This window comes from Lepidothrix coronata, unplaced genomic scaffold, assembly GCF_001604755.1.
Source record: "Lepidothrix coronata isolate B3197 unplaced genomic scaffold, Lepidothrix_coronata-1.0 Scaffold10, whole genome shotgun sequence".
NCBI lineage: Eukaryota > Metazoa > Chordata > Aves > Passeriformes > Pipridae > Lepidothrix > Lepidothrix coronata.
In genome coordinates, this window is record NW_016690190.1 from 870,906 (window position 1) to 897,788 (window position 26,883).

At 42.3% G+C, this 26,883-nt stretch overlaps 1 protein-coding gene across 3 annotated transcripts in view; it reads right to left on the minus strand.

Moving 5' to 3' along the window:
- The window catches only part of CHST11 (carbohydrate sulfotransferase 11), a 163,162-nt gene that overhangs the window by 6,942 nt on the left and 129,337 nt on the right, over positions 1-26,883 (minus strand). The window contains exon 1 of one of the 3 annotated variants that reach the window (XM_017804913.1): positions 10,666-10,736. The exons of the other annotated variants lie outside the window; for them this stretch is intronic. Within the exon in view, the coding sequence (XP_017660402.1) occupies positions 10,666-10,668 (3 nt within the window). The 5' untranslated portion in view covers positions 10,669-10,736. Of the gene's footprint in view, positions 1-10,665; positions 10,737-26,883 lie in introns of those variants that run through there. 3 annotated transcript variants of the gene reach the window in all.

Genomic DNA, 26,883 nt, shown 5'->3' on the forward strand with positions numbered 1-26,883 from the left:
CCTCCCAGGTGCACTTCAAGGGCAGTTTTGTGTTATAGTCAAAGGGACGAGAAACCAGATGTGAAATGTGCTTCGTGCTTCCTAGGAAAACTGACTGGCAGGGAGTTTCCAAATAAGATGTTAGAAAGCAGTTGTCAAGGACCACACAGATTTTTCAAGAAAATTACTTTTTTCTGTTAAAAAAATACAAAAATCCCTATTTCAGTTTGTGCTGCCCTCAGAGAAAAACAGAACTAATGGTTCTTAACCAGCTTTGTAATGGTTAGAGTTACCAATGAATAATTTTCAAAGAACTAAACAAAATCCTATGCAAGCACAAAGACACACAAATTCTCCTCTGCAGACAGATAAAAAGCTAAAATCTCTCCTCCTGCAGATTTTCATCAATAATCATATAGCACAGTAGTGCTGTTTGCCTCTGGTTTTAGAGTTAAAAAAAGGAAAAATGCCTGAATATATCGCTAAATTATAATATGTTAATGCACTGTATTTGATTTTCTGGTGCTGTTCTTGGGATAAATACAGAATTAAGTGGATGAGATTCTATGGCCTGTATTAGATAGAAGGTCAGATCTGATAATCTAATGGTTGCTTCAGACCCAAATCTGCAGATGAATCTTTGTAGAGATGTGCTTTGCTCCTGATTTCATTCCTCCATCAATAGGCTAAGCACTTCTTTCCCATACATTAACATTAATGAGATTTTCAGGCATTTGGAGTAAGGGGAAAAACGCAGCCTTAGTATTTGCAATTGCAAATAAGACTGTACTACATTAAATTCACTTAAAAGATTACACTTGTGCATTTTCAAGTGGTACTTGCCTCTGATTATTTTTAACCTGGAAAAAAATACAAAGAAATGGCATACAGGTTTGTCAGCTACATTTACTAAGTATACACCAACACCCCAGGGCCAGCTCTGCATGTGCTCTGGCCTGTCTGATGGCACAAAGAATGCATATCAAATAGCAATGCAACAGTAAAAGGGAATTGTCTTGTTCTCATAAATGACAGTACCATTTGCTATGGCTGATGGATGAAGGGCCATGTAGGAAATAGAAAGAGCCACCAAACTCTTCTTTGCACTGAGGACATCCTCCATGATCTGTAGAGTCTACAGCACCATGCAAGGTAATCGTAACATCATTTTTCAATTTAGTATTTTGAAATTATATATTAACAGTGAGTTATCTAATGCTAATATGGTTCCTCTTCATTTTAAGTTACAGGCAAGGCTTTTAACCACATAATAATTCCACTCCTGAAGCTGGTGAGGGGAACTGGGAAAACAGTAAGATTACACGAGACTGGAGGTCCACTTGGTCAGTGAAAACGTGCAAAGGTGCTCACAGCTAATGAAGAAAATATACCCTACAAATTTAAGCAGCCAGAGAGATAAGATCCAAGGGACAGATACCTTTAAACACATGGATGGTGAAGGGCAAGTCAAACAATTAGGGTCATGGACTGTCTTCCTCCAAAGCTGTTATAGATGTGCCTACAGTGGAGTTGTGAGAGCACAGCTGCTGCCTGGACACTGATTGCTGCCTCTGTGGTCATTGCCAGAGGTCCTGCTGATCCCTCAGTTCTGGAAGCCACAGTAAGTAATGACCTAAATATACCCCACCTTGTGAAAGGACACTTTTAAGCCTGTGGGCAGGTTACCTGAGAGCAGCATGGGGATGGTGATAAAGTCAGTGCTTGGGTCTGTCCTCTGACAGTTCACTTGGACTTATCTGGACATTAAAGATTTTGGGAAGACATCTGATAAAAGCATCTGTTCTTCCCTGAAAGGACTGTCACCACAGATGCACTTGAATCATGGGGGTTTTTTTCTGCAGAAGTTGTAAGCTGGGACAGAGAAGAAGGGCATGTCAAGATCAAAGTTTTCATCCCTTTTCTGATGCAGCAACCAAGTTGAACAGTGAAGCAACATGAGCAGCGGGAGACTCCCAAGCTCAGTGGCATTTAAAAAAAGAAAAAGATAAATGTAGTCTGGGGACACTCTGATCCCAGAAGCTTCTCATCTCCATCAGTCCCAAACTAACAACAGGGGAGGAAAGCTAAATCCAGCATGCTCTGCTCATGTGGATGTCTTCTGTACAGCAGGAAGGGGAGGGGGTGTGTGCAGGGAATGGGGGACAGGAGGGTTTTTTATGCAGAGCACTAGAGAACAGACTGATCAGAAATACATATGCTGACCAACTGGCAGTCATCAACTCATGGCATGCAAAGGTTATTCAAGGTAAATCAGAGTAATGAGATGGGAGGTATTTTCTTCTGGTTACTTAGGCACAGCAGGATAAAATAATCTTTGAAGAGCTTTCCAAGCTTCATGGCCAAGCAGCAAGTACAGATTTAAACAAAGGGAATTTTTAACTAACTTTTTTTCTGAATATAGTAGTGTACTGCAAACCAGGCACGGAGATCAATCCAATGCAGAGGTACCTGCACTGAAAGCAGTTTTTTAATAGAAGGATGGAAATACTGAAGTGTCACTCAAAAAGCCCATTAATTAAATTTTGTCTCACTATTAAAAAAAAATAGTGTGGAAAGAAGTAACCCCCAGATTTACAAGGCAGGATTTTATTTATTTCTGCTGCATTGCCTGCAGCTAATTCTGTACATTAATTTAACCAGGCTCACAACCAACCTATGTTGGAAGTGCTAACATGAAATGTGGTCATGGCAGACTGAAGGGCAAAATTACCAAATTAGAGTGGAATAAGGAAGATAAATATTATGGATGGGGTTTGCAGTCCATGCCTTGCTAAATTGCTTTTTCTCTTCAGTTTTACATTAATGAAGCCTTTGTATCTGCCTTTAATTCTTCAGTTACCTTCATGTTTTGAGGTTTGGTTTCTGTCCTGTGCTAGAACTACGCAAGCTGCTGCAGCGTTCCCCTCACCTGTGGTCCAAGCAGCCACCAATTAAAAACCAGCTGACATCCAGCTGGGTCTATGCAGTAGTACTGTTAAGCTTAGTAAACCAGAGCTCATCTCAACCAAATTCTTCTTAATGGTATTTGTTCAGAAGGAGTTTGCAACAGGCTCAAAATCCACTGAAAAAATGGTCTTAAAGTGAGAAGTGTCAGACAGACTGACTATAGGTGGCACTAATGGTCCTGGTTATATGACATCAAGAGAGATTAGTCTTTCAGTTGTCTGAAATCTCTCAGGTGTTATCAGCTCTCCTTCCTGTAGCCCATCAACCACACCATTTGAGTTCTATGAAATGTTTGTTATTCAATATACAAAATGTTTCTCAATATTATTTATATTTTCCCAGATGCTAAAAGGGTGGAGGTTTTTTGAGCATGATGTTACATTTCCAATCCTGTTCTCACATAAAAAGTGTGAATAAGGCTCTTGAAACCTTGATGGGCGGTCTTGAAGTTACAAACGTAGTTTAGACTATTTTAATACTTGGCTTTTAAAATTTGTATCCATAACTACCCTACTTAGTGTATATATGTGCTACACACCAAATTCTAGATTGTATTCTTAAAAATGTTCAGCATTAGACAATAATGGGGAACTAGCATTTTTTCATACTCAACAGCCCAAGGATAAGCATTTCTCTAATCATCTCAAATAATTATTACTCTTTGCTGATTTTTACAGATGACAGTCAGACAATTGTAACTATGTGAATTAAAACACTGTATCTAAGAGAACAATTGCATTTTTGATAAAGAGAATTTATTAAACTGACCTGGACTGCAACAGTTTTTTTAAAGTAACAGTTTTGCAATATTTCGTACTTTGATCTACTTCACATTTCATAGCATATTATTTTTGACTGAACTTTTTCAAAACCTTCCAGCACTCAAATGAGAATCTCACCAAAATCTAAATTAATATTCATTCAGAGAAAGCACATTGTGTGTACTGGAGATGGAAATGCTTAACATCTTCCCTGACAACTTATGGACAGACAAACTGGAATATGAATTTGCTATGAAAATGTCTCAACAGAGTGGCTGGATAATAGAAGATAACAAAACTAACATTAACTTAGGAGTGATTTTACTAAGTGAGAACATTTTAGAGACAAATTATATCCTCTGAAGGAAACTCTTGAAACATTATAAAGCTGCTTTTTTTCTCCATTTCATGCATTGAACTTATTGCCCTACAGAGAAGATTAGGCCGAATACACATTTTTTTCCAATTCTCTGTATTGCAAGCCAAGATAACGACACCACTTTCAGTTCCCACAGCACAAAATGCACCAGGGCTATGAAAAGGAGGATCAAAGCTCTTGAGAGTAAAACAGTCAACACACAGTAGCTGCTAGCACTGTATTGTCAAAAATCCTGAATTTCTTCATATGTTCCCTCCTTCTTCTTCCTATGCACCTCTCCATCTTTGCCTGTGTGTGTGTATGTAGCAGAAAAGGGTGAGATATTTCAGCAGTTGCATTTCTTTCAGTCCAGAGACTACAGTTATTTGATTAACAGCACCCCCCAAACCCACATCAACTTTGGCATTCTTTGTCCAGGTACTAGACAAGTACTAGTTGGGTGCTAGAAAAAAAACAACACTAAACCAGTCAAAATCTGGCAACAGTCACACATGCAGCCACATATGCTGATACTTTCCTGGGAAAACTTCACAACTAGGTCGTTAAATATTGGCCTTTTCATCCTGGAGAGAAAGTAAAGTACCACAGGGAGTCTAAATGATGCAAAAATCTTGAAAAATCACAGACTGACACCAAATGGCACCAGCTGTATATTAAAACCAGCTTTTTAATCAGGCTAAAACTCTGTCACACAATAAGGTATGGATTAAGGAAGAAAAGAACCAGCTCACTTCCAATGCCACCTCCTCCTGTATAAATCCAAACATTTTCAGAAGCCTGTCCATTCTCATTCTCCCTGCTGGGAACTATTTGGTATCAGGACTCATACCATACATAGGGTTTGGGGCTAATGAGATGAATGCACACATTTTGTAAAACATCTCCTGAACAAGGAGAGGGAAAAGTTGGAAGTCCCCAGGAAAACCAGGCAGAAAGACCCATGGCCTGGCCACACGGTGGCTGAAGGATGTGCTGCTGTGCATGTTGCTGTTCTGAAGCTCTGGGGGAATATTACAAACACAGGGCAGGCAAAATTGAAGTGACCGAGTTCAAGTGCAAACACGAGAGAGGTAAGAAATCATCAGGAAGGCCGGAGAAGCCTCGACCTGGGAACACTTTAAACAAGCTTCATGTTGGAGGGTTTATTGGGATTTAATTTATAGAAGATGAGCTTGGAGCTTCGTGTTGCGTGTACGAAGTGCACTTTGCATCCTCTTTCCAGCAGCCAAAGGAAGGAATGGGGAGAAGGGGAATTTGGTAAATGGCCAATCCTTTTATTTTTTTCTCACAGCAAAAAGAAGCTAATGAAACCCCAGGCCAGGACCCTCAGCAGCTGTGGTGGGGTGAGAGCGACAGAGCTGTGTTGCCTTCCCACAGTGGAGGCTCTGCTGCCGGGACTCCGAGCTCCCTGCACCGCCGCCACAGCAGCTCGGAAAAGGATGGTGTGTGATGAATTTGTTCGCTCCTGGCTTATTTTCTAAGTGCATCAATAAATCACTGTTTGTATTAAAAAGCTGAAAGGTCTGGCTATCTCATGAATTTAATTTTAAAATGAAAACTTTCTGTCCTTTTCCCTCCAAGACACGCACACAGCCACGCGCAAATATGGTGGCTGGAGCTGAGCTCACACTCTCCGGACCTGTGCATGTAACCTGTAACACACAGGGAAAAACCACTGCCTTCCTAACACTTCTTGGTCTCAGGCATGGGTGTTTCACTGCTACACTGTGACCACTGGCCACTCAAAGCTGCCTCAAGTAGCCCTTAGGTGCCCCTACCATCACCACCTTCGATGGACTTAATTGCACTAACAGGTGATGGACAGACACACAGCAGCAAAGTGAGTTTGCTTTCATGTGGGTGGAGGACAGGAAGTGGAGACTGATGGTGGGACAAGAGCTGCAGCATTGGAGAGGACAAGAGGCTGCACTCGATCTTTGCTGAGAGGAAGCCAATTGCACTTGACCTCACCTGGGAAAGACCCTTCCCAAGGACACACTACTGCTGCCTGCAGCTGCTTGGGAAAGGGCCAGGCTTGCAGAACTGTCTCCAAGTCACCAGGGACTGTAGACGGGGTAAAAGAGACTTCCACCTTTCATCTCTCAACTGCCAGGTTACAGTCGGGACATAGATGAAACACTGGGACAATGCAAGTCTGAGAACAAGAACGTGGCTTTGGGAAGCTTAAAGCCAAGGGACCTGTAGCTGCTGTACTCTGCTATTACATCTTTACTGTGGGACATGTAGATATGATTTCAAGGAGAGGCTTGAGAACTGGTCAGGAAAAGGCATGCCACAGATGTCTGCAAATGATGCACCAGGAGGAGCACTGGGCTGGGGATGCATGGAGTCAGCCAGGGTGGAGCTGGGAGTAGCCCTTAAAAAACAGAATAAGAAACTGCATTTTAACATAGCTGGCACCTAGGAGACAATGGAAAAATTGACATTTGTTTCTCTGTTGCAAGGAGTTGTGGTAGTAGGGGTGAGATAAATTGGGTGGAGTGGGGAAACAGGATGGAGTAGATACATAAATAAAAAAATACATAAGAAATTCCACAAGGAGGAAGGGAATAATCTTCTATCTGGATTCAATCTGGTTAGGAGAAGTAGTAAGGAAGCTAAACATGAGAGATTCCATTTAGATACAGCATAAATCCCAATAGAAGGGATATGCATATATGCATGTGCTGAAACAGAGTGAGGAGTCTCCAGCATTGGGAATCTCCACCTGCCCAAGAAGGTGTCAGAGGCACCCAAATGATCCTACCATGCAGGCAGGTGTCATCTTCTGGGTCCTTCAAACTTCACAAATCTGGGATAGTGGGTTCTGTAAGCTAAGCTCGCTGTCATAAACCTCAGTATTTTACACATTTCAGGAGCAAGGCTTTCGGCAAATGTTGTGGAGCCACACAGGCAGGAAGGCCGGTTAGTGCTGTGAATGAAACCTCCCTTAGGAAAAGGCAACATCATCAAACTACGAGGTGGGCAGAGAGCAGACAGGAGCTCAGACACCGCCCGGACAGAAGCCATGTGAAACCCTGCACAGGATATGGGGAGGAGGTAAAGGAGTCCTGAATGCCTGGAGTTGCCTGGGACACGTGTGCCCTGCTCCCCCCAGCAGCTCTGACCTGCCGGCCAATGTTAATGGGTTTCTCGGTAACACAAATCCTCCTCCTGTACCTCCGGGTTGCAGCTTAGGTGTCACACAGGCAGGCAGAAATACTTATTTTCTTCTCAGCAGGATATCTGCTATTTTAAGTGAATACAATTTACTCAGTCCCATGCTAAATCAAGGTAATATGTTTCCAATTTTTAACTCAGTGTGCAACACACCATTATTGCTCCAGAGCTTTTGAAACCCAAATAGGAAAAACAGGAGAGAGTTGCTGCGTAGCTGGTTTCTTTACATGTAATTCATGGGCTTTAGCAACCTGTTTGAGGAGAGGGGAACCCCACAATTACATGTTGAGCATGTTGAGTTCCTGTTCCCCATGACCAGGGCAGGCACTTTGCATGGGACGCTGTGGGATGTCCCCTTCCAATATCTCTGAGCAGTTCAGGTGAACACTGTTCCTGTGAGCCAGGGATACAACTTCAGGCCTACACCAAGAAATGCCACGCTGTTATTTTTGAGGTAAGACGCTGAAAGTAGGAGTGATCATGCCTGGCAGTGTATAACCCTGGTGTAAGCTCTCCCCCGCGAGGCTCGCTTCCATCTAACTGGATGGTGCAAAGGTCCGCAGGAGATGGGGAACAGAGAGCTCATCTCGCCCTCTCAGCAGGTCAGTGTCAGAAACAAGAACAGATTTCATCTCCTATCTCAATATGACTCTTTTTTCTTGTAATGATCTGAATGAATTCATCCTGACACAGACTGGCAAAATACCTAAATCCTTTGGATAATGATTTTCTTCTCCTTGACTAAACTATTACAAATTAACATTGAATTTATTTTACTTCCCCTTGTGAGGTAATATTTTGCTCAGACTAAACCTTGCTGTTCTAAGGTAACTTTTCCTGGTACATTTGGCCATGCTACTCACTAATGCTCACAGAAGGTGACTAACCAGGGTTGCTCATTCTCCACAGCCTTAATTACAGTTAACCGGAAACTTTTCACCTTTCTGCTGCTGTACAAAAAGAATTAGATGACCCCCTGCTTGAAAAGACAAAAGGCCTCTTATATTAAAATGCTAGCATTCATTTATAATCTTAATTACAACAGGCTTCCCAGGAAACCTTCCTGCTGCAGAATAAAGTAGTACAAAAATAAGACTCTGGGTTAAAATGGAAAGCCTGTTTCATCAATACCTTCCTAGGTCTGATTTCTTCTACCTTGAGATAAGTACCAGTGACTCCAATCCTGAGGGATGCTCACTCTCAAACAAGCCAGCAGTAGTCCTTTAGCCCAATTCTAATGCTGTCAAGATTGAGTCCAAAAAGGGACCAAGGCAAAAGACTGAAGATGAACCATGACACAGGAGGCGAAGTTGTTTGCTTTTCCGATATCTTCTGTTTTACTTAAAAAACTCAGATGTTTCATTCTTTGTGCACCAAAAGAAACTCACTGCCAGTAGCCAACCACAAATGACTCCACCACAGGCTTCTCTGGGAAGCAAAGAGCATCTGCATAAGGCTGCTCTCTCTTCCCAAATTCCAGCATACTCCAGCCACTGTGCCAGCTCCACACAGACAACATCCAACACTCTGTGGATCCGACCACCAGGCCCTTGCTGGAAACTTCCAATCCTCCCGGGTCCCTCTACATTGCAGCAGGGATACTCAGCACAGTAATAAAAGAATAGAAAACACTCCTAGGCAATCTTCTTTAAATTCTGGCAAACCTAGCATGACTTGGTTGCATTTTTAAGCACCTGACTTGCTACATTAAGCCTTCTTTATGAGGACAATGTTAAAAGTAACTTTCATCAGCCATTCAAGACAAGTGGAAGGTAAAAATATTAGCATGATGTCTTGTTCATTTTCCTCATCTCTACAGCTGTGTTTACTGTGATTTCTAAGGGTTCTCTGTCTCATCTAATAACAGATCCATTTAGGGACTGCATACTAAATGTTACTTCACAATAGAAGAACAAATTCTTAGTATTTCTTTAAATGGCAGCTATTTTTTTCAAACTGTTCCCTTAACTACACCCTGAAAGAAATTGCACATCATCTTCTTTTCCCTTTTTTTTTTTTTTAATGCTCGTTCTTTTTCAAACTTCCTTAAGAAAATAAGCAGAAAAGGCTCCTCTGAGCTCATGCTTTCAGGATCCTTCTCTGGCTGCAGCCAAGAGCTGTCTCCTTGCTCTCTGCTCCTTTCACAGACACTGAATGCACGCTAGCGTCTCATCAGTTCCCTCTCTATCTGCTGAAAGGACTGGCTCCCTCTGCATTGCTCTTGTACCCTCGTCATCTGCCTTATCCCACCTGCAGCTAGAGCATGCCAGCAAAGAAAAAAGACTTCCAAGACCAAGTGTTCAGCCAGCTCTCGCTCTGCATGCAATACCCCCTGGAGTGGGTCCCTGCTGTCCCTGAGCTGACTGCAGCGCTGGGCAGGCACTCATGGCATTCGTGAGTGTGGAGGGCATGGAAAGATCGGGAAGATATCCCACTCTCCCTGAGCAGTGGAGCAATCAGAGAGGTGCCAACCCGCAGCCCGAGGGGACATAGTCTGACAGCCAGGAGTGAGTCGAGGCATTCAGCTGCACAGGCGAGGGGAGCCAAGAGCGTGTGCTGGATGGAAACGTGCCCTCTCCTGCGCCGCGGGGAACAGGCAGGCTCTGTCCCGCACACAGGGCCAGCGCTGTTCCACCTCCCACAGGGCTCCTCGGTGGCAGAGGGTGCGCTTTGCCCTAAGCTGCTCACATGGGCAACTTCCCCTCAGATAAGGTGAAATGTAGAGCCCGGCAGTTTACACTCAATGTGCTGCTTTTTGTTATTGAAGCCTTGGAAACGTACTTATGGGAGAACCGATTGCTTGGCTAGCAATACCCCAGCTACCACTGGCTTCTGCTTGCCCATCCTTACTACTCTGTTTCTGTTCCCAGGACTTCTTATTTTTATAAGCCGCTTATTTTCTCTTTGATTAACAAATGATGCTAGTAAGCTGGGCAGGAGTGCATACATCGCCCTCTATACATACACATAGACACATGTATGTACATCCCTACATGCATCCCAGTAGTAAGTACCCTGATGGCACACTGACCAGGGCACACAGGTGCTCCCAGGCAATACTGAAGCACTGAAACACATTCTGATGCGTAACTAGGTGAGACTGGAAAAATTTAGTAGCACAATGGAAGGAAAATACATGCTGTTCCTGATCTTGCCTACTAGGGTGGTCTGAGCAGCATCCATGGTGCCCACAGTCAGTCAGTACCTGAACTGCTACCACTTCTCTGATGATTTCAGTCAAGACAGCAGTGATGCCTAAGAAACGCTGGGAGCTGATGATGTTCTGGCCTTTTCCTCCAGGGCTGCCAGGTGACATGGACATAGAAGCAGGGAAAAACGACAAGTTCACACAGTGCAAGAACAGCTGATATTCCTGACAGGAGAAGTAAACTAAATTACCATTTCTTGCTAAGAGAGCTGTCATTTTAGATTCTCTGTGCAGGAACTTCCACCCACTGGATCCATGAATGAAGAGTTAAAGGGTCCTCCTCCTCCTCCTCCTCCAACCTGCAGTACCTGTCCTCTCAAAGCAGGGAGAGCTGCAAAGTGCTCCATGCCCTTCATCCCATGGGGGGGCTTCCATAGCACAAATGCCTCCCACAAACATGCTGATAATAAACAGTGGATTTTGCTCTTTGAACATATCCTGCCTTTTATGAGATGCATCAGCACAGCTGACCTTGAGATCAACAATGGCATCCAACTGCTCTCAACCCTTTTAGTTTTGCATTTCAAATATTAAACTGATGAGAGTCTGCTTATCTTGTTGTTTCTAAATCCCTTCTGGTGGTTAATATTAGCTGGAGCAGATCACCACATGAAGGGCCATTTGTAAGGACAATATTTAAACACTTTTGATCTGGTATCTGCAACTGAATATCCATTCCTGCAATACATCCCCATGGGTATCTTCCAACTGCTGTGTATCCCAGCTAGCATGAGCAGGGAAGTCTCACAATGCCTCTTCCCAACTTCTCCTACTGTTTTTAGAGACCTCCTCTTCCTGCTCCATGACCTAACTTTATCTCTGGCTTTGTTTGTTTAAAAATAAGCTTTGTTCACAGGGGAAATCAGTATGTGGGATTCACTGCTGCCAGGAACAAACTGTAATTTCATTCCATTTCTTCTGTCCTTCTGGGCACTCTTTTACTCCAGCTTGCCATCACGTCTCTTTATGCACGTCCAAGTTCAAGCCCACAACTTCAGTACCCCTTCCCAGTGCCCTTCAGAAGTGGTTACGGCCCCTTAACTCACCTTATTAACACCACTGTGTTCTCTCAACCCCTGGTTAATGCAATGCATGGTCCAAGGTAATCCCAGTTATTTTAAGGTTAGCCTGAACTTTTCATTCTGCCTGAGCTTCTTTTCCACTTTTGCCTCTCACTGCTCTTTCCTCTCTCTCCTTGACTGCTCTTCATTTAAGCCCCCCAGCACCCCTTTTGCAGTCTTCACTCAATACCACTGGAACCCAAGTTGAACTTTCAAACCCATGGGAGGGCTGGGAGAAGAGTGGGGGAAATGCAAACATTTGCAAAGGAAGACACAAATGTTAAACAGGATGAGTAAGAGGCTGCTCCAAAACACACATATACTTAGGAGATTGAGATAAAGCAGCTACCATACACTACTACTTTAAACCTGATGCAGAACATCTGCTCCTGTTTTGCTTTTAATGATTCATGTTCTCTTGTCTGCAGAGAGAAGGACCACCTGAGCAGAGATAAACCTCAGGTTCACTTATACTGTTTCCGGGAGAAGAAAACACTTGCCAAGACTAACTGAGAAAACCTGAACTGCTGAACAGCCAGCTAAGCTATGCAAAGCCTACACATCAGCCTAACAATATTTTTTGTTCCATCTTCACCCACTGCAGACAGGATCAGGCCCCTCTCATCCTCCGCTCTCCACTTAGTTTTTGTGGATCAATTGAGATCAGTAAATCTCAGGAGCTCAATTGTAGCCTGCAATTGCAGCTTGTTAGAAATACTACGAGATCTCTCAGCTCCCTACAGTGAGGTAGTGGAGCAGACCTGAGTCCACTAAAATGTGGGTATATTTTAGCTATGACCGACCTTGTTAGGGACTGAAGGAAACAGATGTACAAATTCAATGGGAATAAATGCTTATTCCCAAATAAACCTCAGATAAACTGCAGAGGCATCTGCAGGTGCTGGCAGGATGGATAACTCCTCCTGAAGCTGCATCTGGAGCCGCTATTGCAGACTGAGGTCTGGGATAAAAATAACACTCAGTACTTATCTAGTCTGTAAACTTTGAAGCATAATGCATCACCCCCACTTTCCAGATATGAGAAACAAGCCACAAAGAACCAGCTCAGTGCTGCTGCATTCTTCTACCATCTTCACAAGCTGAACCTTGTCCTCTCCCAACCTCTCTTCCCTGTTCAAGTACAACTGACAGGTTCAAGACAAGGCAACACAATGTTACCATCACTTTTCAATTTTCTGTCATTCTGCTCATCTCTTAAGATGGGGAAATGGGTTTTATTTTTCAGCCCTGGCTCCTGGTACTTCTCTGGGAGAATTTCATAACAAAATATCTCTCCAAATATTTGTCCTCCCTGAGGTTTCTAGTCTTCCCAGCTATATAAAGAGTCTCAAGATTCAGGTTGAGAAATTGTGGCAGCAAAGAATGCTGGAATCATCAGATTATAGATATTCAGAGCATTTGTTTTAGACTTACACCTTTCCCCCTTTGTTATTTCTTCCCTGACCAATACTTGTGAGATTCACCATTGGGTGTAACTTCCACATCAAGTTGGTGTCTTTGAGAAACTAGTAACAGACATTTGGCACTGCCTGTTGTGAGAATGTATAGCATGTTCTGCAGCAACACATACAGTTTTCTGTTTATCAAAACAACTATCTTAAATGCCACTGAGATCTAATGGAAAGTCATCAGTTATGTACAGTTAGACCACTCCAAGATGTACTGGGATTTAAAGAAACTACGCAAAGTACAAAAATGCAGGGTTACATGTGTTGGTCTGGCTTTTAATTTGATAATATGAGTTTGCCACAGCTCTGAATATTAATCTGCATGTTACTGAAAAAAACCCCATAAAGTTCACAGATCTATAAAGCTCGTGGCAAAAAGTAAAATGCAGCATTAGATGTTTTTCTGGAAAAAGTATCGGTTTACTGCAAAAAAAAGGAAGGTGAGAAGCAAACATTTTATCTGGAATAGGCTGGACAACATTAAGCCAAAGCAGTCCAATTTGGAAAAGTAGCATTAAGAAGCTGGTTAGTGGGTACAGCTTAAACAAAGTACAACAACTCTGCCTACCTGCTTCAGCTTACCATATCTTACTCATCTGCATTAAAAATAACTAGAAACACAGTAGAGAAGGAGAAGAAGTAGTCGGGGCAGTTCCATGTAAAAGAAACCAAACAGTAACAAAACCACAGGCTGCCTGGAAACTACTCACTGGGATTGAATGGCACCTGGTAAAGCAGCCATCAGTACAAAGATGAATGAATGGTCTAAAATGTCTGTCCACGGATGACAGGAGAAAATACAACGTTGGTAAACAAGTTTCTAAAGCATTACAGTCCCCTCCAAAGAAGCAAGTGAAATCAGAGTCTGGCTCTGGTGCTAGAAAGTGAAGGGGAAGGAACACAGAGAAGAAAACAAAAATGATATGTAGCAAAAATGTTGCTCCTACATCTCTGGGCTGAAGAGATTCCTTTGAGAAGCTTTCGCTTTTGATGGCAGAGGATGACATCTCTCTGGGATGAGAAAGGAAAGGAAAACAGAAAAGCCTGTGATAGATTAAAACTACTAAACAAAAGAGACTGTCTGGGGAATTAATATTTATGAAATGCAAAAAAAGATTGTAGTAAAATAAGAGATAACACAAATCTAATAAAAGCAGAGTTGTTCTGAATTTAAAAAAAAAACCAAGTTGCAGAGCCTGCAGTCTGGTGCTGTACTATCAAAAAAACAATTCCCCTCTGTCTCAGACAATGTCAAAACAAAAAACCCCACATATAGGCCTGATTCAAAAGTTATTGAAGTCAATAAAAATTTCCTCTTCATTTCCAAATGCTTTGAAAATTTGACTCTGAGAATTTTTTATGTTGTTAAGAGATGCATGCCACCACTATCACCCCCCAGAAAAATCCTATAGCTCACACAATGGTACAGAGAGTTGCTATAGAACTGAAGGGTTACTGCCAGAAGTTGCCCAGCTTCTTTGCTCAGTAGAGGATGACAGTTCATCCCAAATCCTGGTGTGGGGTGTTAGGGAGTGTTACCTGCAGTGTTAGGGAGATGATTATTTTTGAAACTGCATATGGGAGTTACTGCACAGTGGCTTCTTAAAGTCTTTGAAAATCTTCTCCCATGACAGTTTTCAGCTAGAAAAGATGTTTTCACTTCCTGCTGTGGAATATCAGTTGTCACATTCAATGTCCTGTCTAGTCTTGGTTTTGAAGCGCAATTGCTTTGGGGAAGGAAAGTTTTTTTATAATCCTGTTGTTTCTCTGTTCAGAAACATTTCTTCTGATATTCTGCTAAAGTTTGTTTCCTTCTTTTTTTTCCCATTAAATATTCCCATGGCCAAAAGATCATGAATGTGGAAATGGGTCAGTTAAAAAAGGCTGAATGAAAACCACTGTGACAACTTCAGTTCTGAAGTTGCTCTGTATATGTGTTTCTTGGATGGGGTTTTCATTTTCGGTAGTGTTGTTTTTCATTTCCAGGCACGGTTTGTTCTGGTTTATGCCCAAGAACTCTCAAAGTCCGATGGTTGGGTTCTGTGAAAGGAGTATAAACATAGATGCTAATCAACTGAAAAGTCCTACCATCTGCACTATTTCTTTTCTTAAACAGTGCTTCCCGGATAGAGGCCTTCAGATGGTATAACTGCAGCACAGGTTCTCAGGCTCAGTTACAAGCAATCATGTTTGAAAGATCCTTTGCTCTGCCAAGGATTGAGCATGTCCTCACCCCTGGGCACTCAAGGTGCACAGAGAGACGAACTGTGTAGGCCCTTTGCTCAGACTCTCTTCATGGGAGCAGCCCAAGAGGGATGCTTACCCTGAGTGAACGCAACATTGGATCAAGAGTATGTGGGGTCCCACAGGGTTCTTCTTTGCACCTGGGGTGGTCAGGGGAAGTGACAGAGTGTCCCACAGGGGCAGTGGAGCAAGTGATGATAATCCACTTTCATCCCCTCTTTGGTTTGTGTGGGCATGACAGTGCAGCGGGGATGCCATCTGGGCTGATCCCACCCCAAGCCCATGTCTGTCTGTATGACAAACCTGTACTGGCTCCTAGAAATACTAGCTTCTTCCTGGGGAAGAAAGGGTGATCATCTAGAGGGAAGTGCCAAGTCACAGGGCATTTAAGACTTATTAATATCATTTAGAAAGAAAATGAAAATCCACACTGGGCTATTAGCAAAAATCAGGTGTTAGAGTGCAGGGAAGACACATAAAACACTGCATTAAACTACAGCAGTTTTGCTCTACCTCAGAACATAAAGTTTATTGAATGGCTCCCAGAAGAAGGGAAAATGGATTTGGCACTCAGCAATAAAGTCTATAATTACTTTTTTATAGAAAATCTACAAACTATGTTCAACTCCTGACAATTTTTTGTAGTGTTGGCTTATGAATGCTCTTGTCCAGCACTGCCATCCGTGGGAGCAGGATGTACAGCTGGAGAAGGGTTCTGGGCTACTCCTTACCAGGAGTCGAGGCAGACAAGAAGCCCATAGAGTAGTCTGATTCTCCCTGTTGTGCCATTGCAAAGGAGCAGTGTTGGGTCTCTTCGTCTGCCCAAGGTCACCTCAACCACCTGGACAGTCCGCAGGTGACCAGAGCTGGGGGAGGAAGTGGCAGTGACCCATCCTTGGAGCTCAGCCACACTGGAAGAGCCAAACTCATGAATGTATCTGTGGAAAACCAGGCCTGGTGCTTTGTGACTGATGGACCCTTGAGCATTTCTAACCATCTGGCTTCCCAGAACTGGCCAGTCTGACAGGTCTGCTGCCAAATTAACAAAATTAACAAAATGTGTGGATATGTGAAAGCATGGGAATACAGTCAGGGATGTAACATATCACATCATGGAGATTTAAAAAGCTCTGCATCTGATGTCAGACAGGGTGGATAGAGGCGAGATAATTAAAAAGCTTCACTGGCACCACAAGAAAACACTTTCTGAAGTTATTTACGCAAAAAAAAATTATGTTCAAGGATGCTAGAGTCATTCAATAGGCAGTTCACAGCTACATAGCTACTGTGAAGAACAACAAATACAATTTTGGATGGGAAATTTATAGGTGTGTTTTTAAAATGCACATGCTGATACCCTCATTTTGCTTTTTCTTATGGCCCTGCCTTCTGTGCATTCATGGCCTTCCTAAACCTTGCATGAAGTTTGAAAGGACTTGCAAATCAGTTCCTCTCCAGGACCTTTAAATGGCAAGTGATTAAAACTAAAAACAAGTTCTAATTATATCAAAGAAATCACTCAACTAGTTTTGGTTGTGGTCATCAGGCATTGCTCCCTCTGTGGCTCAACAAAGTCGAGAAATCACAGACTATTCCCAGGCTCGGTTATAAGTCTAGACAGACGATGGTAATTTACACTACGATTACTCACACTAGCCTATCTTTTATGTTTAATCTACCAAGACCTGCAGATAAAGGAAACATGTCTTACTTAGAGATTAAAGAAGAGCACCCAGCAATGCTCTCACTGCTGTACACCGAATAGGTGAACACCAACAAAAACATGATTAGACCAAACCCATCTGTCACCCAATCATAAAGCAGCAGCATTTCACTGGGGATACTTGTGAAGAGGCAGACAGCTTATGTCTGTGTAGGAGCATGGGCAGTCCCCAGAATTGCAAATTCTCAGTCCCGCTGCGAAGCACACAAATGTTATCACTGCTCCATAAATGTGAAACTTGGTCATGCTGACATGGTGAGTCTGTGGCAGAGCCAAGGCTGGCATCCAACAGTGTCCTGGTCTCCTGTCATTAATGTCAGCTTCTGCAAGCAGTAAATCTACCAAAGTACCCAGGCAATCCAAGTAAAGGTTTCCCAGTTTCTCACCAACGTTTCTCTTTTTGCATCACACTTTTCAATTTTCTTACTGAGTTCAGTGCTCAATGAAAAATGTGCTTGCCATTGACCAGGCCAGAATTAAGCACAGCACAATTTTTTAACATGTCCACATTTCACCGCAAGAAGGCTGTGGTTTGGATCACGGGCCTTATGAAAATTAATGTCGAGCTTGTCAGTGACTTTGAGGAATTCAGAATTTCCTCCACTGTGTTTGTGCAATGTCCAGAACCATGAAAAGCTGAATGCTAGCTGAGACCAGTAAGTGCTGTTCCAACAATTAATAAAAATAATGGAGAAACTAAGCAGACTCAAAATTAAAAGGTGAAGAAAATGAGAAACAGTGAGAATATAGACAAATAAAATGAACATGTTTTGTCTTTTTCAAAGCCAGTTATGAGAGGTTTTCTTTCAAATGCCTTACGACAACTGCATCAACAGCAGTTTCAGAGAAAAGAACCACTTTTTATAATGAGGGAATGCACATAAATCTTTTGTAAAGAAACCTCACAAAGCAAAAAATGTACAAATTTTTCCAAATCCTATGCCTCCACAAGGCCGCTCTGTTTCATCAGTCTCAAATGATGGAATTTGTCCAGTAGCTATGAAAATATCTACCTGAGAAAATGATGGGAATTTTTGCAGGATGCAACATGCCCTGCTGAGGGCTCAGCAGATGACCCGCTAACACGAGGGAGATTTAGATTATTAGGAGAGCTGCCCACAGCTTTTATTATTAAGTTTTCACACAGGAGAAATTAAAAAAATGTCAAAGGCAATGATTTTGATATCCTAAGCATGAGTCCAGTCCTGAAAGTTTACACTGTGATGTGACTGCAGACTGCAAACAGATGAGAAGAACCTGATGTCTAGATCAACAGACTGACAGTTCCCTGCAGGTGCCTCGCGTGTTGCTGGTGTCTGTTTTAAGCTCTCTTGCTTTGACAAACATAACAGAGACATTGAGGGTTGGTCAGTTCTGACCTGAAGATATTTTCCCAACCTTGCAGGTCATTTTTTCCTGCCTCTCCAGTCACCAGGAGCCAACAGGAGGTTCATGCCAAGTCAGTATTTCATGCTCTTAGTAACAATCCAATTTCTGAAACCAGATTTTTGGAACAGAAAGTTCTTTGGGCAAATCCCATGTGAAGAACATGCCTCAGTAGACAGATGGATACTTTCAACTTATTGATAAAGCATATCTATTATTAGATACACAAATAGCAACTGCCTTGTTGCACTTCATATGTTAAAAACTACTTAGTAATGCAGGATCTTGCTAATGCAATACAGAAATGCCGATATTTTAAGTGAAAGAAAAAGCTCTTATTTCAATATTCTAATTTAGACCTTGGTCAAAAAGTTCACTGGCACCACAAGAAAACACTTTCTGAAGTTATTTACGCAAAAAATGAGTAGAGAGGCCTTATCATAGGTAAGGGGAACAGGCACTTCTGCTGGAAATTTCCATATTACATAATCAATCAATTTCCATATGGTACACAATTTCTACAAGATAGAATATTGTCTGGTGATGCATGCTAGGATGCAGGAACCCTCAGCCTGGTGTTTAAGGGCTGATCTGTGGATAACCAGAGCAAAAAACTCCTTGTTTCTACCAGTGATTTGTACAAGGTTGCAGCAGGCTGTCATCTTTTTGTCTGGTAGACTGGCAATCTGAGCACAAAATTTCTGCTTTCAGATCCGTAACCCACAGAGGATCAGTTAATGTCAATGAAAATCCCTCTTGGGGACCAAATACAATGTGAGAGAGAAAAATGGGTACAGAGATCTGAGAGTGAAATTCTCACCCTGCACTTGGAAAGGCTGTTTTCTGGATGGCACTGAGGAAAACACCTGGCCCACACCGCTGTCTGTCACTGCATACCAAAGAGGCACTGGGTTTCCACTACTTTGGACCCTTTTCCAGCCATATCTGTGAAGAGGATCAGATAAAAATTGCCAGCTTTTCAGGCAAGCAGCCTGGTATACAACTGGGGCTTGCACTGGAGACATGATTATGCCCCATCCCTTAAGTGTTCAAGGCGAGGTTGGATGAAGCTTTGGGCAACCTGGTCTAGTGAAAGGTGTCCCTAACCATGGCAGGGATGTTGGAACTGGATGATCTGTAAGGTCTCTTCCAACCCAAACCGTCCTATGATTCTATAAACAGCAACCTGGATTACAGCAGGCCATATGGAAGTATTCCATGTACATCTCACAGACGTGACATGTTTGTTCGTCAGGCCCACCAGATGGGGAATCATGTAACAAAATTACTCTGCAATGCAATTCCAGCATTTCCCTTTCAATTGAGAACCACAGGGTGGACAGGGGAAGCAGCAGGATCAGGGTGTTGCAAAATAAGCTTTCCTGATCCCTGAGCATCCAACTTCCTCAGCTGCTTCTCATAGGACTTGTGCTCTAGAAAGCTCACATATTGCCCTAAACAAGTATTAAAACCAAAAGAAACAAAATTCACCAGGCTTTTTTCCTAAGTTAAATTGAAACTATGAAAATTCCCAGAGTGATTTTAGTTGAAAATAACAGACCTGGTCCAAAGCCCCTTTAAGGTCCTAGCCTGCTCAAATTCCCAGAGCCTGGACATACTGTCAAACTGTGCAAACTTTGCCACAGATCACTGCTCTGCATGTTATTAGTACTGAGCATCGGCCTGAGCTCTGCTCCCACCAAAGTCACGTCATTGAGATTAACTCACCACTTCAGTGGGAAACTAATTAATATAATGGCAAGTGCTTTTTGAAAATCCCACTTCTCTTGCTCTGCAGGTTGTTTATTTGGTTTTGTTTTTTTTTTTTAATTATTAAATTTCAGTTAAGAAAGGCAAAGCTGATAGAATTATAGAAATAATAGCAAAGAAATACTGGCATGATCCTGCAATACCTGAGTAACCAGCAAGCCTCTTACTCCTCATTTAAATAGGGTCTATAAATAACCATTGAACAGATAAATAACCAATGTGCTGAATTTCTTTTTTTGCTGTAATAATAAAAGCCACGGAGAGAGATTCATGATAACATGACTGCTCACTTGACTGCACACAAGCAACATTCATTACATTCTGATGATGCATTTAGGCCTCAGAGTACAAAGAGAGTTTTACCCTTTTTTTTCTTTTTTTTTAATGGCCAATTTGCATGAGAACTACAGAGCATTTAGTCTTTGAATTAATCAAAATATCTGTGCCTTCACTGAATAAATATATTTGAATACATGAATAAATAATATATTGAGTAAAATAATGAAACTCATTTAAAATGAAGCTGAGAATGAGGTCATAGTTTTTATTAAATGTGACATTTTCCACAGTATTTACACTGCAAGAGATAATGGCCTATATATTTTAAAGTAGGTAACAAACCATCAAAAATCAACTTCAGATAAATTAAAGTAGCTTAATTTTCAGCAAGCACTAGGCTTTTAACCTGACTTTCTGAAAGTCAGGTTAGGATGATTCAAGATGAAACTTGAGCTTATGTTACTAGGATGAAAATCTTCATTTAAAACTACTTAATTGCCAGTCAATCCTAAGGACTAGAAGTCTACTTGAAAGATCAATCTTGCTAAAGCTGTCAGGCACTTACCCTCAGATAGAAATATTTCATACAGTTTGCATTTCAGCTACAGACATACCATAAGTACAATATACTGATTATAAACAAAAATGTAAGCTTGTACAAAATCCTGTTCCTGGAAGCAAGCAGAGAGCAAACAGGAACTGAGCTTGAAAAGATCTCATGAAAACCCACCAAGCCACATACAAAATCTATTTACCAATGGTTGACTTGAGGACAAGTCTGTTTTACTTGGCTGCTTAAAGCCATTGCTTGCCCAGAGAAGTCAGCAAACAAAAATGTAAGTGAAGCAGGTATTAAAAATGAACTCAATTAATTTGGAAATAGAAGAGAAAGGAAAAAGATAACAGACACCTTAAACAGTGAAATCCATTGAACACACCCTATAATACTGCCACTATCTCACTTCATCCCTGGCACCCCACCAGCCTGCATTCAGTGAGCAGTGAGGAAGGGCTGGACATAACCAACGCATGGTAGCAGTCAGTTGCCAGATTGTTTTCATTTGCTGCTGTCTGCTCAGGGTTCATGTCAATTAGCACAGGCTAATCAGTATTTCATTAAAAACATAATGAAAACCCTAACTCTAACAGAGATTTATAAGGTTGTCCATTACCACCATATTTGAGTGCTGTAATTGAAACAGACCTTCACCGTGCTTTACCTCTCGTAATTGCGACTCCACAGGTTTCATATATTTAGCAGCTACGTCAAACACCCCTTCATGAACTGCTTGTCATCACCACTATGCTCTCAGTCGGCTGACAGGATGGAGTTTCTCAGATTAAAATGATCCAACAGCATAGCAAAATTTGGAGTAATTGAAAAGGTTCATCCTGCCCTGATCTTTCTTCCAAGGTAGAGGTGGAAGTGTTAGTTTGCCACTAATATGTCATATACTGTACAGTCATAATAAAATGGGTTAAATACTGAGACCACTTGATGAAGTTACCTAATTCGGTGCATTAATATGCAGCCTTTTCCAGCTGAAAGTGTTCCAAGTCCAAAGTCACTCTATATGCTGATCAGGCTGAACAAATTCATCCCTGCACCTGAGCACTGGTCTGAGCACGGTGTCCAACCTCATGGCCAGTGCCATGCAGCCCTCTCCCAGACAGTCCCTGGGCATGGTTCAAGGGTTTTGCTCCAAGCTGGGCCATCTGGATGGTTTGGACACAGCAGTTTGGTTGGGAGGTGAGGCGGGTGAGCTGCAGGGAAGCAATCTGTGCCATGGCAGCTCATCTCGGGGCCAGAGAGCAGAGACTGACTCTCTTTGCCTGCTGTTAAGTCCCAAGCTTTTTGTTCTCTCTGCCCTAAAAAGCGAAATGCTTTAGTTCATACTCTGATATGCTTTTGTGTTTAAAGGCCTTTTTGTTCTTCTGGTTTTCACTAAGAAAAATACTTAATGTTGCCCATCATTTTAATCTTTTCATCGAAACCTTTATCAATCTAATGCATTCCAATGCACTAGATTTTCCAGTATGGTGGAGTTACTTGCCCAAAGCAACACTCACAAAACATAATGCAGCCAGTGATGTTGCAAGTCATTAGGATTAGTGATGAAACAATTTGCAGTGTGGCAGGCCCAAGGACCCTGCAGAGAAAGAGGTTGAAAACTTTAGCTGGCTACACATAAACCTTCCTCACATACAAAAAAATATTAATTTAGTCCCACAATAACTCAAGCTGTAGGCTGCCTTTAGGCTGTAATAACCTCTCTCCACCAAGCAAGCCTTCCCAGCAGTCCTGAGAGGAACTTCCAGTGGCAGGAATGCATGAGTGGTTTCCACTGCTGTGCCCAGGTATTTCAGCAGCTCTGGAAGTGGGTGGAGGAGGAGTTTGGGAGACATTCTTGGAAGACTAGTAAGGAACCGAGGATAGGAACAGCACAATTTACAGACCCATGTGAGCAATCCAGGTTCCAAGTCAGTGCCAATCACACTATGAATGATGACAAGGGAGTCACAGAAACAGGATAGAGATACTTCCCCAGTTCCAACCAGTAAACACTGGCATACCACAGATGGCAAATCCCAGGGGTTTATTATTCAAAGTCAATTTAACAAGTCTTTATCTTTAAGAATAATCAGGTAAATGAGGTGAATGAAGCACAATCTCCAACGGAAAAATCAATGCTTTTGGGATACATAGCTGGCATTAAATAAAACAGCATTGCTTTAAGGACATCTCTCCACCCCAATATTTCCTTTTCAGTCTGAAAAATTAGTACCTTACATCCCTTTTAATTAACTCTCATTTAGCCAGTAGTGCCAGTAACTGCCATGGCATAATTCTTGTTTATGCAATTAAAAGCTACTTGATACAAGCACAGAAATCCAAAAATACATGTGCAAAACCCTTCCAACAAGCAGCTGTGCTCAAAGGAGACCAGATAACTGAGACCCCAATAATATCATTAATATTATCCAATAATTTTATTTCTATAACTGCCATCCTCTGTTACCCAATATCCCCCTCAGATGCTCTGAGCACAAAGCTTTTAGTCTCACAAGGAAGCATACTCATTCTGGGGGTGCTTCCAACAATAATGTAAATGCAATCCCGATTTTTTGCGAGAATGAGGTTGGGATCAGACACTGCAGGACAGCAAGAGCCCAGTACACCAGGGTTAGTTTTGAGAGTCAGTGTTAAGCCCTCTGCATTGTCTGACATGGTGAACTTCAGAAATTCTCATGAAGCTTCTTGAAAGAGTTCCTCAAGAAACACTGCCTGGAAGGCATGTCTATCCTTCAGGCTGAAGGTGCCTGGAGTGCATGACTCAGTGAGAAGTGACACAAGTGAAATCAGCTATTGTTTTTTACCTTCCCACCAGTTTTTGGAAAACCTATGTAGGAAGAACTCCCAGGATAGGGTTTTCCAGCAGGAGTTGCCACATAGGACGGTGCCAAGGACTAGGTGGCAGAAGACACCATAATATGGACAGTTAAAGGCAAGTAAATAAAAGAAACAAAAGTAATGGAAGCCACGCGAGTACAAAGATGAAGAAAACAAATGAGCAGAACTGACAACCTAGAGGAACATTCTGTTTATAAGAGAGATGCACCAAGATGGAGTGCACCCCAACAGTGTTGGCAGAAAGGGAAAGTCTCCCATCCTGGCTGCCTCCTACCAAGCTCAGAATGGACAGATAGTACATACATTTCAGGAGAAAAGTAGGATTTCCATTTTTTTAAAAAAAGCACTTGGGAATAATGCCTCTTTAACCAAGTCCTTTTCCAGCTCTGGGTAAGGAGCATTAATCCTTAGTCACAGTTTTTCCTTCCTACGAAAGGTTGGCAATTCCTACTGCTGCTTGACATGGAGAATAGTATGCATTTTCCCGGCATTTAGAAGATTAAAAACACCACTGTGCTTGATTTATTTCTGTTACTCTTGATACAAATCACACAAAACTGTGATTCACGTTTTAATATTGATCCTATAATTAGTTCAGTGCAGGTAAGCCTTCATTCTAGATACAGTCCTACATTTACTCACGTGGATGCCATTGCAATGCTGGGCTTTAGATACTAAACCTTTACAAAGAATCCTGTTTCGTGGTGGTCGAGAGCCTGTTTCAGATAAGCTATCACAGCCTTCTGATACCTTATCTGAACTAGACATCTCATGCAACCCGCATGACCTCCCTCGCATACCCATCCAGATGGGACCTGAACAGCACCTTCCTTGTCACCCAACCCCTTTTGCTGGGGAGGAAGTGTCAGACAGCCAATGCACAGACTACGGCTCCACAGGAGCCACCGATCTGACTTGTGCTTTTCTGTCATCTCTCCTTTTTTTAACAACTGTCCAAAGGCTCGCAGGCTCCTCTCCAGCAGTTCATGACCGCAATGCAGCATCTGCTGACTGCTTTCTGAATGCTCCTTACAGCTGGGCGTTATCACTGCCCACTGCACCACATAGTCCATTATGGGGCAGAAGGAAATGCAGGGTGCTGGCACAATATGTTTCAGAAGCTAAAGTGTACAGCATCCAAAGCACAGCAAATTCAACGAATATCACCAGAACCTGCTAAATGCTGGAGCACAGCTTTAAATTTCCTTACAGAAAGCTAAAAAGAACCTGACCTGCTGCTTCTCTGTGCTTTACTATAGTGGCTTGTTCACAGTTTGTGGGTTTGGTGGGTTCCCTGAGGATGGATCATTCATCATTCCACTGAAGAGCATCATGGGATTTGGGAAGGGTGGAACTCTGGATCCCGTGAAGAGCCATCTTACCGAGCCCTGCCAAGAAGCCTCCACCTCCAGCCACAAGATTGCCAGGCTGACACGGCCAATCCTGCTGGCTGCAATGCCAGCAGCCTCTGTCAGCACTATGGGTGGTTGGTGGAGACACGTGGAGTGTAAGCAGTCCCTTCTGCCAGGCTCCAGAGCAGCTCAGGATGTGGCCAGCATTCCTCCACCCCTTCAAAACCTCCTGATAGGAGCCCCAAGGAGCCGAGCTCTGTATCAGACGGTGCAAGCCTCCTACTCCACCATCTGAGCTTCCCTGGTCCGTCACCATGTTACGCCTGCATGGGGTCCTCCTCTTCCTATAGAGGAAGAAGCAGAATTTCCTCTGCACTAAAGTAGCTCTGCAGCTTCAGAGAAATCCTTCTCACTTTAGATAACATGAGAATTACAAATCCACTGGGTAAAGCTTAAAAAAACCCATGTATATAACCATACCCTAAGTCTGGTACAGTAGTGTGTGTGTAAAGTTCCTGATCAAACTGGACTTTTGGCAACAAAAATTATCACAGAAACAACAACAAAAAAATCCTGCCAAATTTTGCTTAGTTATGGTTTTTCTTTGCTGGGAAATTACCATTTAGCAGATTAAACCAAGTCTAAACATACAGCTCTTTCACTGGTACCAGCATATGCTCCCAAATTAAATACTAAACATCCATTTTATCCAGAGGATTACACGGAGTCCTTGGCTATTCTGGGCTTAGTTTTCAATCTCCCTCACAAAGTGCAACTGCATATTTTCATTTAGTTTTTTTCATAAAGGTAAATTCTTTTCATCACAACTGATTTAAAAGCAAATTAGAGACACAGCTAGTAACACAGACCCATTTCAGACATTCAGCACTTCAACTGGCATCACTCCGTAAGTTGGAATAAGCTTTGCCTTTCATTCAGGAGAGAGAAGGGAGCTGTTTGTATGGATGGACATTACAGGCACTGTCTACTTCAGAGCACACATCCATGAAGTGACATTCAGCTGATTTAGTTAGTGGCCTGAAGAGATCACGTATTACAGATCTTCTTATTTACACACATTTTTGAGAAAATATCAGACTCCATCTTAGCTCATGATCTTGACACAGCTATGCACTGAAGTGTGCATTTAACATTAAGCCTATGCTTAGTTGTTGTGAAAATCAAGCAGCTGTTCTGTCACTTTGAAGAAACTGTGCCTTCTGCTTTTTTAAGAAATAGATACAAAAAGTAATAGAAAAACTTACTTAATCCCCCATAAAGTGCTAAGAATCTTGGAGGCCCTTACAAAATCATCACCATCATTATCTCTTTCCATGACTGCTGTGGTTTCTCATCACATGAGAGTGAAATTATCCTCACATTTTGAGGGCAAATGTGTGATTCCAGAGAATCTTGTCATGTGGTATGTGCCACTTGATATCTCCAAAAAAGGATTAACACCCAGACTACCATCATCCTATACTGCTGCTCCCTTTAAAAGCTTAAGAAGTGATCAAGGAAAGCTTTGCGATCCAAAGTGTCACCACAAACTGGAGATGGAAACCAAAAAATAGTGCTGCACTGGATACAAATTCACAGCTCCCATATTCCCAAACTAGTCAGTGGGAATGGAGAATTACATATCTGTGAAGCATGTGCCTTCCATGAGGAAGTTCTCTTGAAACTGGTTGCTGATGTGTTTGAGAAAAGCTT